This window comes from Neofelis nebulosa, chromosome 1 (genome assembly GCF_028018385.1).
Source record: "Neofelis nebulosa isolate mNeoNeb1 chromosome 1, mNeoNeb1.pri, whole genome shotgun sequence".
Classification (NCBI taxonomy): domain Eukaryota; kingdom Metazoa; phylum Chordata; class Mammalia; order Carnivora; family Felidae; genus Neofelis; species Neofelis nebulosa.
The window spans coordinates 225,024,929-225,038,264 of record NC_080782.1 but is presented as its reverse complement, the minus strand read 5'-3'; the positions used below and the strand labels follow the sequence as shown (position 1 = coordinate 225,038,264).

The window sequence follows — 13,336 nt, the reverse complement described above, 5'->3', positions numbered from 1 at the left end:
TAGTAGGTCTTTTGTTTTATTGATGGTTTCCTTCACTGTGCAGAAGCTTTTTTATTGTAGTGTGGTCCCAATAGTTTTTTACTTTTGTTTCCCTTGCCTTAGGAGACCTATCTAGAAAAATGTTGCTATGACCAGTGTCAAAGGACTTACTGCCTATGTTTTCTTCCAGAAGTTTTATGTTCTCAGGTCTCACATTTAGGTCTTTAATCCGTTTTTTGTTTATGGTGGAAGAGTTTATTTTTGTGTATGGTGGAAGAAAGTAGTCCATTTTCATTCTTTTGCATATAGCCATCCCTTTCCCAGCACCATTTATAGAAGAGTCTTTCTTTTCCCTATTGTATATTCTTCCCTTCTTTGTCACTGAGTAATTGACTCTATAAGTGTGGGTTTGTTTCTGGGCTCTCTCTTCTGTTCCATTCATCTATGTGTCTACTTTTGTGCCAGTACCATACTGTTTTGATTATTATGGCTTTGTAGTATATCTTTTTTTAAAAGAAAAGGTTTAATATAAAGATTCAAGATTCACATTAATACATATGATAAAATTAAATACCTTCTTGATAAGAGTTCAAGTTTCGCATTTTTTTTCTATTTATCCTGCCATATTTTTCCTGTGCTTTTTTTTTATTACTTTAACCCCACCTCTGTCTATAGTTCAGAAACTCTACTTCTACAGAAGCTATGATGATTAACATTAATTTTAATATACTCTTTAACTTTCCCCACATCTGGGTAGTATCTATAACATGCTTTTCCCCTACTTCCCAACTACTTTAGCTATCCATCCTCCTAGGTAGAAATGTGACATTTTATTTTCCAGTTTTCCTTGTTTACTTTTGGTGTGGGAAGAAGATAATGTATATTGTGTGTATTTAAAGTCACCCTAGATTGAAAGAATTGTTGGAGTATATACTTTAGCAAAGGGGGGGGGATGCAAGAAATAAACTTTGTGGATGCTTTGGTATCAAAACATGTTCTTGTTTTACCTTCAACGTCAAATGCCAGTTTGGCTGGGTATGGCATTCTAGGTTTAAAGCCTTTTGCCTGAAGAACTTTTATGATATTGCTCTGTTTACTTCTAGCATCCAGAGTATCCAATAAATCTGCCATCAGTCTGATTCTTGTTCCTCTGTACGTTCTCTCTTTCTGTAAGCCTTTATGATTTTTTCTTTATCATTGGAATTCCAAGATTTCACCGAGATGTGTCTAGGAGCAAGTCTGTTTTCGTCAGTCTTACTAGCTACTTGGAAAGCACTGATCCTCTCAAAACTTGAATCTTTCTTTACCTCTGGAAAGTTTTCTTCAATTATTTCCTTAATTATTTCCTCTGCTCCATGCTCTTCATTATCTTTTTTTCTGGAATTCCTGTCAAAATGGATGTAGGAGCTTCTGAGTCTGTCCTCTGTGTCTCATGATCTTTTTTTTTTATGTTTATTTTTTTTGCAGCATGATCTCATTTTTATTTTCATTTTTAACATTAAGCTTTTTAAAAATAGTTTATTTTTAAATTTACATCCAAGTTAGCCTATAGTCAACAGTGATTTCAGGAGTAGATTCCTTAATGCCCCCTCCACATTCCCTCCAGCAACCCTCTGTTTGTTCTCTATATTTAAGAGTCTCTTATGTTTTGTTCCCCTCCCTGGTTTTATTTTTGCTTCCCTTCCCTTATGGTCATCTGTTTTGTACATTAAGTCCTTATATTAGTGAAGTCATATTTGTCCTTCTCTGACTAATTTCACTTAGCATAATACCCTCTAGTTCCATCCATGTAGTTGCAAATGGCAAGATTTCATTCTTTTTGATTGCTGAGTAATACTCCAGTGTGTGCGCGCATGCGCGCGCGCGCGTGTGTGTGTGTGTGTGTACACCACATCTTCTTTATCCATTCATCCATTGATGGACATTTGGGCTCTTTCCATACTTTGGCTATTGTTGATAGTGCTGCTATAAACATTGGGGTGCATGTGCCCCTTCAAAACAGCATACCTGTAGTGCTGATGCATAGGGGCACTTGTACCCCAATGTTTATAGCAGCCCTTTCAACAATAGCCAAATTATGGAAAGAGCCTAAATGTCCAACAACTGATGAATGGATAAAGAAATTGTGGTTTATATACACAATGGAACACTACGTGGCAATGAGAAAGAATGAAATATGACCTTTTGTAGCAATGTGGATGGAACTGGAGAGTGTGATGCTAAGTGAAATAAGTCATACAGAGAAAGACAGATACCATATGTTTTCACTCTTATGTGGATCCTGAGAAACTTAACAGATCGTGGGGGAGGGGAAGGAAAAAAAAGGGGGAGGGAGCCAAACCATAAGAGACTCTTAAAAACTGAGAACAATCTGAGGGTTGATGGGGGGTGAGAGGGAGGGAAGGGTGGGTGATGGGTATTGAGGAGGGCACCTGTTGGGATGAGCACTGGCTGTTGTATGGAAACCAATTTGACAATAAATTTCATATTAAAACAGCATATCTGTATCCCTTGGATAAATACCTAATAGTGCAATTGCTGGGTTGTAGGGTAGTTCTATTTTTAATTTTTTGAGGAAGTTTCATACTGTTTTCCAGAGTGGCTGCACCAGTTTGCATTCCCACCAGCAGTGCAAAAGAGATCCTCTTTCTCCGCATCCTCGCCAACATCTGTTATTGCCTGAGTTGTTAATGTTAGCCATTCTGACGAGTGTGAGGTAGTATCTCCTTGTGGCTTTGATGTGCATTTCCCTGATGAGGAGTGATGTTGAGCATTTTTTCATGTGTCAGTTGGCCATCTGGATGTCTTCTTTGGAGATGTGTCTATTCATGTCTTTTGCCCATTTCCTCACTGGATTATTTGTTTTTTGGGTGTTGAGTTTGAGAAGTTCTTTATAGATTTTGGATACTAACCCTTTATCTGATATGTCATTTGCAAACATCTTCTCCCATTCCATCAATTGCCTTTGAGTTTTGCTGATTGTTTCCTTTGCTGTGTAGAAGCTTTGTGTTTTGATGAGATCCCAATAGTTCATTTTTGCATTTGTTTTCCTTGCCTCCGGAGATGTGTTGAGTAAGAAGTTACTGCAGCCGAGGTCAAAGAGGTTTTTGCCTGCTTTCTCCTGGAGGATTTTGATGGCTTCCTGTCTTACATTGAGGTCTTTCATCCATTTTGAGTTTATTTTTGTGTGTGGTGTAAAAAAGTGGTCCCGGTTCATTTTTCTGCATGTTGCTGTCTGGTTTTCCCAGCACCACTTGCTGAAGAGACTGTCTTTATTCCATTGCTTGTCAAAGACTAGTTGGCTATATGTTTGTGGGTCCATTTCTGGGTTCTTTATTCTGTTCCATTGATCTGAGTGTCTGTTTTTGTGCCGGTACCATATTTTCTTGATTACAGTTTTGTAATACAGCTTGAAGTCCAGGATTGTAAGGTCTCCATCTTTGGTTTTCTTTTTCAAGATTGCTTTGGCTATTTGGGATCTTTTCTGGTTCCATACAAATTTTAGGATTGTTTGTTCTAGCTCTGTGGAGAATGCTGGTGCTATTTTGATAGATATTGCATTGAATATGTAGATTGCTTTGGGTAATGACATCTTAACACCATTCTTCCTATCCAGGAGCATGGAATATTTTTCCTTTTTTGTGTGTGTGTCTTCTTCAGTTTCTTTCATAACCTTTCTATAGTTTTCAGTATATAGATTTTTCACCTCTTTGGTTAGATTTATTCCTGGGTATTTTATGGGCTTTGGTGCAGTTGTAAATGGGCTCGTTTCCTTGATTTCTCTTTCTGTTGCTTCATTGTTGGTGTACAGGAATGTAACTGATTCCTGTGCATTGATTTTATATCCTGTGACCTTGCTGAATTCATGGATCAGTTCTAGCAGTTTTTTGGTGGAATCTTTTTGGTGTTCCATATAGAGTATCATGTCATCTGGAAAGAGTGAAAGTTTGACCTCCTCCTGGCCAATTTGGATGCCTTTTATTTCTTTATGTTGTCTGATTGCTGAGGCTAAGACTTCCAATACTACGTTGAATAATAGTGGTGAGGGTGGACATCCCTGTCTTGTTCCTGACCTTAGGGGGAAAGCTCTCAGTTTTTCCCCATTGAGGATGATAGTTAACATTGGGTCTTTCGTATATGGCTTTTATGATCTCGAGGTATGCTCCTTCTATCCCTACTTTCTTGAGGGTCTTTATCAAGAAAGGATGCTGTATTTTGTCAAATGCTTCCTCTGCATGTACTGAAAAGATCATGTGGTTCTTTTCCTTTCTTTTATTGATGTGATGTATCACATTGATTGTTTTGCAGATATTGAACCAGCCCTGTATCCCAGGTATAAATCCCACTTGGTCATAGTGAATAATATTTTTAATGTATTGTTGGATCCTGTTGGCTTGTATCTTGTTGGGGACTTTTGCATCTATGTTCATCAGGGAAATTGGTCTATAGTTCTGTTTTTTAATGCGGTCTTTGTCTGGTTTTGGAATCAAGGTATTGCTGGCTTCATGGAAAGAGTTTTCCTTCCGTTTCTATTTTTTGGAACAGCTTTAAGAGAATAGGTGTTAACTCTTCTTCAAATGTTTAGTAGAATTCCCCTGGAAAGTCATCGGCCCTGGACTCTTGTTTTTTGGGAGAATTTTGATTACTAATTCAATTTCTTTACTGGCTGTGGGTCTGTTCAAATTTTCTATTTCTTCCTGTTTCAGTTTTGGTAGTGTATATGCTTCTAGGAATTTGTCTGTTTCTTCCAGATTGTGCATGTTATTGGCATATAATTGCTTGTAATATTCTTTTATTATTGTTTGTATTCTGTGTTGGTTGTGATCTCTCCTCTTTCATTTTTGATTTTATTTATTTGGGTCCTTTTTCTTTTTGATCAAACTGGCTAGGGGTTTGTCAATTTTGTTGATTCTTTCAAAGAACCAGTTTCATTGATCTATTTTACTGTTTTGTTTTTTTGTTTGTTTGATTTCCTCCCTAGCTCCATGCTTTGAATCTGGTAGCGTTTTATCCATTTTTTCTTAAGTCCGATATCGTCCTCCTTTTTTTCATTTTGTGGGCACGTATCTTTCAGTCATTCTTTTATAAATGATTTTTGGCTGGTAAATTTGCATATCTGAAAATGTCTTTACTTCACCATGCTTAATGCTTGAATGCTAATTTAACTTGGCTTAGAAAGTTAGGTTCAAAATCATTTTCCATTAGGATGTTGAAGACATTGCTTTATTGCTTACTAATGCCCATCGTTGCTGATGAAAAGTCTGCTGCCATGAGTATTGCTCCTTCATCTTTACCAGAGGTTTTTTAGAATTTTCTGTTTGTTCTTTAAATTCTGAGGGATTTTTTTTCCTGTTATTCTTTGACCACTTCATCCTCTTCAATCTCTCTTTCTCTCCTGTTACTTCTGCAAGGTGCTGCAATCTCTGCATCCATCACTATATTGCTTATGGCTTCTTCCACACTTCTCATGACTTTGTGATTTTGTGATTCATCATGGGACAGTTCCTTACCTTGGTTTGTATCGTACACTTTAGCTTCATCTAACTTGCTACTCAGATCGCTAATTTCTTTGAAAGTCAAATTTTCAGGGCACCTGGGTGCTCAGTTGGTTAAGTGGCTGACTTGATTTCAGTCCAGGTCATGATCTCATGGTACATGGGTTCAAGCCCCACGTTGGGCTCTGCGCTGACATCGTGGAGCCTTCTTAGGATTCTCGCTTTCTCCCTCTTTCTGCCCCTTCCTTGCCCATGTTCTTTCTATCAAAAATAAACATTTTTTTTAAAAAGTCAAATTTTCAATATCCTCAACTACTTTAGAGTTTGCTCTTTCTATTTTCTTTATCTTGTTTTTTGTGTGGCTAAATCTTTGTTGCCACTCCTTTTTGGTACTGGAGTTCTTTGGATTTTTCATTTCAGATATGTACTTTTTATTCCTAAAATTTCCTTTAGGTCATTTTTAAAAAAATTTTTTTTAACGTTTATTTATTTTTGAGACAGAGAGAGACAGAGCATGAATGGGGGAGGGTCAGAGAGAGGGAGACACAGAATCCGAAACAGGCTCCAGGCTCTGAGCTGTCAGCACAGAGCCCTACGCGGGGCTCGAACTCACAGACGGTGAGATTGTGACCTGAGCTGAAGCCGGTGCTCAACCGACTGAGCCACCCAGGCACCCCCCTTTAGGTCATTTTTAAGAGATTCCCTTATCTCTTTTTTTTCAACGTTTTTTTTTTTTTTTTTTTTTTTTTTTTTTAATTTATTTTTGGGACAGAGAGAGACAGAGCATGAACAGGGGAGGGGCAGAGAGAGAGGGAGACACAGAATCGGAAACAGGCTCCAGGCTCCGAGCCATCAGCCCAGAGCCTGACGCGGGGCTCGAACTCACAGACCGCGAGATCGTGACCTGGCTGAAGTCGGACGCTTAACCGACTGCGCCACCCAGGCGCCCCAATTCCCTTATCTCTTTAACCAGCAAGGCAGATTTTCCATCAAGCCTTTAAATTTCATATTTATTGATATGTCTTTGCATTTTTAATTAATTTTTTATTTTTTGCATGCATGAGTACTTTATTCATTTTTTTATTTTAATTTACATCCAAATTAGCATATAGTGCAACAATGATTTCAGGAGTAGATTCCTTAATTCCCCTTACCCATTTAGCCAATCCCCCCCTCACAACCCCTCCAGTAACCCTCTGTTTCTTCTTCATATTTAAGAGTCTCTTCTGTTTTGTCCCCCTCCCTGTTTTTATATTATTTTTGTTTCCCTTCCCTTATGTTCATCTGTTCTGTCTCTTAAAGTCCTCATATGAGTGAAGTCATGATATTTGTCTTTCTCTAATTTTGCTTAGCATAATATCGTCTAGTTCTATCCACGTAGTTGCAAATGGCAAGATTTGATTCTTTTTGAATGCTGAGTAATACTCCATTATGTATGGGTGTGTGTGTGTGTATGTATAGACATGTATATATACACACACACACTTACCACATCTTCTTTATCCATTCATCGATGGACATTTGGGCTCTTTCCATACTTTGGCTATTGTTAATAGTGGTGCTATAAACATTGGGGTGCATGTGCCCCTAAATTTTTTAAAAAATTTCTTTTTAACATTTATTCATTTTTGAGACAGAGAGAGAGCATGAACAGGGGAGGGTCAGAGAGAGGGAGACACAGAATCTGAAACAGGCTCCAGGCTCTGAGCTGTCAGCACAGAGCCCGACGCGGGGCTCGAACTCACAGCCCTCACGGACTGTGAGATCATGACCTGAGCTGAAGTCGGCCGCCTAACCGACTGAGCCACCCAGGCGCCCCCCTAAATTTTTTTAAAGTAGGCTCCATGTGCAATGTAGGGCTTGAACTCACAACCTTAAGATCAAGAGTCATATGCTTTACAGGCTGAGCCAGCCAGGCATCCTAGTGGTTTTAGTTCTTATTTATTCCTTTTCATTTTTGATTTTGAGTTCTTTATTTTTTCTTTAAAGTTTATTTATTTTGAGGGTGAGAGAGAGTGCAAGCAGGGGAGGGGGGCAGAGAGAGAGGGAGAGCTAGAATCCCAATGTGGGACTTGAACTCACAAACCAAGAAATCCATGACCTGAGCTGAAATCAAGAGTCAGATGCTCAATGAACTGAGCTACCCAGGTGCCCCAGAGGCCTCTTTTTTTTTGTTTTTGTTTTTAATGAATCTGGCAAAAGGCTTATAAATCTTGTTTATCTTTTCAAAGAATTAGCTCTTCATTTTATGTATCTTTTATTTTTTAGTCTTTCATATTTCTGCTCTGATCTTTCCTTTTACTGTCTTTGGGTTTCATTCTTTTTCTAGCTCTTTTAGGGTGTAAGCTTAGATTGTTTGAGATTTTTCTTGTTTCTTTAGGTAGGCCTGTATTGCTATAAATTTCCCTCTTAGAGTTACTTTTGCTGCATCCCAAAGATTTTGGATCATTTTGTTTTCATTTTCATTTGTCTCCATGCTTTTTTAAATTTCTCCTTTGATTTCTTGGTCAACCCAGTCATTGTTTAGTAGCTTATGTTTAGCTTCCCTGTATTCATTTCTTCTTTGTCTTGTTTTTGTGATTGGTTTCAAGTTTCATATTGTTGTGGTCAAAAAGATGCTTGATATGATTTCAGTCTTCTTTTTAAATTTTATTTTGAGAGGGCATGTGGACACACATGAGCGAGTGGGGGAGGGGCAGAGAGAGAGGGAGAGAGAGAATGCCCAAGTAGGCTTCCTGCTCAGTGTGGAGTCAATGTGGGGCTCGATCTCACAACTGCAAGATCATGACCTGAGCTGCTATTTAGAGTTGGACGCTTAACCTACTGAGCCACCCAGGTGCCCTGATTTCAGTCTTCTTAAAATGTATTGAGATTTGTTTTGTGGCCTAACATATGATCTATTCTGGAGAATGTTCTATGTGTACTTGAAAAGGATGTGTATTCTTCTGTTTTTGGATGGAATGTTCTGTGTGTATAGGTTATGTTCAACTGGTCTAATGTTTTATTCAGAATCACTGTTTCCTTGTTTTCTGCTGGGTGATCTGTTGATGTAATTGGGGTGTTAAAGCCCTCTACTATTATATTACTGTCAGTTTTTCCCTTTATGACAATTGCTTTATGTATTTAGGTGTTCCTGTGTTGGGTGCATAGCTCTTTATAAATGTTATATCCTTTTATTGGATTGATCCCTTTATCGTGATATAGTGCCCTTTGTTTCTTGCTACAGTGTTCGTTTTACAGTATTTTGTGTAAGTATTGCCACTCCAGCTTTTTTTTTTTTTTTTTTTTTTTTTTGGCCTTATTTTGTATGTTAAATGTTTTTCCACCCCTTTATTTTCAGTGTATGTGTGTTTAGGTCTGAAGTGAGTCTCTTGTAGGCAGCATATAGATGTGTGTGTGTGTGTGTGTGTGTGTGTGTGTGTGTGTGTGTTATTGATTCAGTCACCCAGTGTCTTTTTTTCTTTTTTTAATGTTTATTTATTTTTAAGACCAAGAAAGAGACAGAGCACTAGCAGGGGAATGTCAGAGAAAGAGAGAAGCACAGAATCTGAAGCAGGCTCCAGGCTCCGAGCTGTCAGTGCAGAGACTGATGCAGGGCTCAAACTCACGAACTGTGTGATCATGACCTGAGTCGAAGTCGGGACGCTTAACTGATTGAACCACCCAGGCGCCCCCTCTTTTTTTCTTTAAGTAAGCTCTGCACCCGGCATGGGAGTTGAACTCACAACCTTGAGATCAAGCATTACATGCTCTACCAACTAAGCCAGCCAGGCCTCCTTACCCTGTGTCTTTTGATTGGAGGATTTAGTCCATCAAGAGCATTTTTCATTAGAATATTTTAAAAATGCTGTGCTTCCAGTGCTGTTAAACAGAGCATTTATTGAGTGCTTCCATTGCGTTTGAGATTCTCTGTTTTGCATAGGTGGACAGGGTGGTCAAGGGTCTGCGTTTTGGTCTTTAGCTCTATCTTCCCTACTTTCACCACTGACACCATCCCTGCCCTGCCAGTCATTGCTGACTCAGTTGTGTAGAGCAGAGAAAACCCACAACACTGACCTTGGTGAAATGTAGAGTGTACCATGGTCTGAGTGCCTGTCTTGCAGAATAAAATGCAGGGCCTGTTGGGATACCTACAAAAAAATGCAGATGCTGTTTCCACTTGCCTCTCAAGGAGAATGAGATGATCAGAGGTCTGTGCTCTAAGTAAGTGGAGAAATATTCCTGTAAACTATTCATAGCTTCGTGGATACTTGATGGGTATCTAAGCACCTACTAGGTCTCAGTGACTGGTGCTGGTGTTCAGAGTAGTCCTCATCCACATGAGTGGGGCTCAGCAGTGCCTCGACAGTGTCATTTGTGGTAAATTACAGGAGAATCAACTAACCTCCATAGATGAGAGGAGACAATTGTTGTAAGCATTTGAAAATGTGCTAAGCTTCCTACCTTCTCTCTGTTGGAAATGTAACTGTTACAGATATGCAACAAATGTGTCTATTAGCAACCTGTGATGTGGAACTGTTTGGGATGACTGGGTTAAAATATGGAAACTTCCAGTTAAAATTGTGATGCTCTGAATTGAATGCTTTATTCAGTGTATCTGCATCTAGGTTACCTAGATTACCTAGATTATGTATCCTCTTTAAACATGCTGACATTCACCTCCTCTTTTCAAGTGATTAAATTATTTTTTGATTTAGGGTCTTATTTTATTCTTCTCAATACCTGGCAAAGAATAACCCTAATGGTAGTAACCTCTTATTGAATTATATTCTACTAATTCAGAACTACTAATTCAGTGGGAATGTATCATTACTCTCCTAGAACAAATGAACAGTAGGGAGAGGATCCCAGAGATCACACTTGTGATTGCTTAAGAGAAGAGTTCAGTTTTCAGAACTTCTTGAAAATGTCTTTTTATCTGCCAGTAATTACTTGGGGGGGTGGTATTTGAGACAGGACCTCTCCTATCTTTGCACAGTTTAGTTGGGGTAACTGTGTAATGTCAAATTATGAAGTTGCATTCCTTAAAAATTTAATGTAAGACTTCAATTTTGATGAAGCTTTAAAAACTTCATCCGATGGTTATGTTTCCTGACGCAAGCAGGGAATGTCTGAGCTACGGTGCCTCTTAGGCCCCAGGGAGATGGAAGTCTTGTGGCATTTTGCAAATGCTGACCCAGTCCGGGGTCTGGGATATCACAGGGTGGTTATAGTTTGTTATTTCCCTTATGTTCAGAATTTTTATTGAAGTCCTCTAACGCAGTTTTGATCTTGATGTTTTCTAAAGTCTTACAGTGTAAAAGTGCAGAAATATGTGATTTGTACTAAGCAGAGTCAAAGTTTAGCTCTTTAGCGATTGGCCAGACTCTGTCGTCTTTACCTATTGCTTCTTCCTCTTTTTTTCTGATAATCATCAGTACGGCTGGGCATTAGGCAAAAGGGAGTGACTAGCTCCTGCCAGACTTTCTTTCCCTTCCTTTTTATATGGTTGCATGTACACAGAGACTAAGTGCTATTTATTAACCACTTGTGCAGCAGCCGTTACATTAAGTCTTTTCATCCATTTTTATTTAATCCTTGTGCTAACTGATTGAGGAACCAGGGCTCAGAATTGGTATTGCTTGTCTGGGATGTCACAGCAGAGCCAGGCCTCAAGCCCAGGTCCCTCTAACCCCACTGCTGACACCCGAGAACACACTCCACTCTTTTGCATCCTCTGGTTTTGACTGTTGAACACACATCAGCCTCCTACCGAGCGTGAGCTCTTTCAGGGCTGTAGCTGGGTGCTGGACACACTGGGAACCCTGTGTTGTTTATTGGACTGGGCTCGAAGGTTTGGGGGAGGAAGAAGTCGAATGAACACAAGTGTAAGCAAGCCCTGGGGTAGGCTGCTCCCCTCTCGTTTCTGTGGGTATTTGAGGCTGCACTCTAACACACGTAGACTCGTGCTGGAGATTTCTGTCCTGGTTGTAGGGGGCACGGCATGTGTACTGACCGGGCAGCCCTTTGACACCGTGAAAGTGAAGATGCAGACGTTCCCCGACCTGTACAGGGGCCTCACCGACTGCTGCCTGAAAACCTACTCCCAAGTGGGCTTCCGCGGCTTCTACAAGGGGACCAGCCCAGCGCTGATTGCCAACATCGCCGAGAACTCTGTCCTCTTCATGTGCTACGGCTTCTGCCAACAGGTGGTGCGGAAAGTGGTTGGATTGGAAAAGCAGGCCAAGCTAAGGTGAGTCGTGGGCACTAATACCTGCTCAGTTTGTTTCAAAAGACAACCTTGTTGGGGGCGCCCGGTGGCTCAGTCGGTTGAGCGTCCGACTTCGGCTCAGGTCGTGATCTCACGGTTCGTGGGTTCGAGCCCCGCGTCGGGCTCTGTGCTGACAGCTCATTCTGTGTTTCCCTCTCTCCCTGCCCCTCCCCTGCTAATGCTCTGTCTCTCTCTTTCTCACTCTCTCAAAAATAAAATAAACATTAAAAAGAAATTTAAAAGACAACGTTGTTGTATAGTCAAAATTTTTGTGACACCTTATGGGAAGGATGTTTCCTTTTTTAAAATAACCCACTTTCTCTCTGGTTATGGAGGAATACGTTGTCATCCTATAAAACTTGCAAACCACGGATTCTGCAGGACGAGGATTGCCTGTAATGCACCGTGGAGCAGGAGACACCCTTACGTATTGGCGTCCTTCACGAAGATGCTTTTCAGATGCTGCAGGTCGTACTACTTCTCTCGTGGGCACAGGTGCTGGACCAGAGCCACAGATGCAGCCTGGGAGCCACGTTTGGGATTCCACCTCGTCGGCAAAATGCAGAGGATTGGAAGAAGCTGCCTGAGCCAGTCCGAGAGACACCTGGAATTTTAGGAAGAGTCGGCAGCATCTCAGAAGATGGAGCTGAACCTGTTTGGCCATGTCTGCCCCAGACGTCAGCCTCTGCCATGTGCTTGGCCATCCCTTGGATATTTACACACACAGCAACTCGGAAGAACTCGGGAAACACTGGGATGTGTAGCCATCCCTTTTCTGAATGTTGAATTTTTTAAAATCACTTAAATTGTATCAGCTGCATGGTTCTTACGGGTCGTATTGGTAGGAATTGGAAACCCTATTGCACCTCGGGTCCCACTTGACTAAAAGTAGGTCCCTTTTGTCCAGAAGTTCCCTGGAGGTGCCTAGTGGTCTTTAAGACATGCCCTTTTGCAGGCAGGAATTTTGTCTTGATGGATGGAACTTGTTTTTTAAGGGGACTGGATGAAATCACCCAGGGAGATAGGTTCTGTAGGGGGCTGTGCACTGATTCTAGGACCTTCCAGCACAGAGGGGTCAGGAAAAAGAAGTAAACAAATATGCAAGAAACAAACGAGGAGAATGTGGGATCTCATGATAGAGACTGATGGGAAGACCACTGTAGTGACTGTCGCCCTCCCTGCTCAAGGGGGAGACATTCTACGTGAGGAGATCTGGGGTTTAGGTCCCCTGCAGCATCCCCAGAGGAGAACGCCTTGCAGAGAAGACAGCAGCCACATGAGGTCCCGGAGGAAATCCTGCAACAAAGAAGTCGGCCTATTTCACTTGGCCTAACCCAGCACCCTCCTCTTTTTTTGGTCTTGGCGTGAGAAAGGGCTGCTTTTTCATCATTCAGAACAGTGTGTACTTATTGCCTGTTGGGAAAACGCTACCTTAGAGTTGACAGAGCTATGACTCCCACAGCTATCGTGGTTTTTTGGTTCGTTTTTGTTTTTCTTGTGTTTTTTGTTTTTGTTTTTAGCCCTCACTGATGTCCTGCGAGAGCAGCAAAGCCGGTGGATGGTGTTAATTGTGTTACAGATGGGGGGGAATTTCATGCAGATCCTGACAGGC

General features: G+C 40.7%; 1 protein-coding gene across 4 annotated transcripts in view; it reads left to right on the top strand.

Moving 5' to 3' along the window:
- The window catches only part of SLC25A15 (solute carrier family 25 member 15), a 60,583-nt gene that overhangs the window by 35,036 nt on the left and 12,211 nt on the right, over positions 1-13,336 (top strand). For all 4 annotated transcript variants that reach the window (XM_058686576.1, XM_058686568.1, XM_058686564.1 and 1 more), the window contains one exon: positions 11,448-11,706. In XM_058686576.1, coding sequence (XP_058542559.1) covers positions 11,448-11,706 — 259 coding nt within the window. The remainder of the gene's footprint in view (positions 1-11,447; positions 11,707-13,336) is intronic.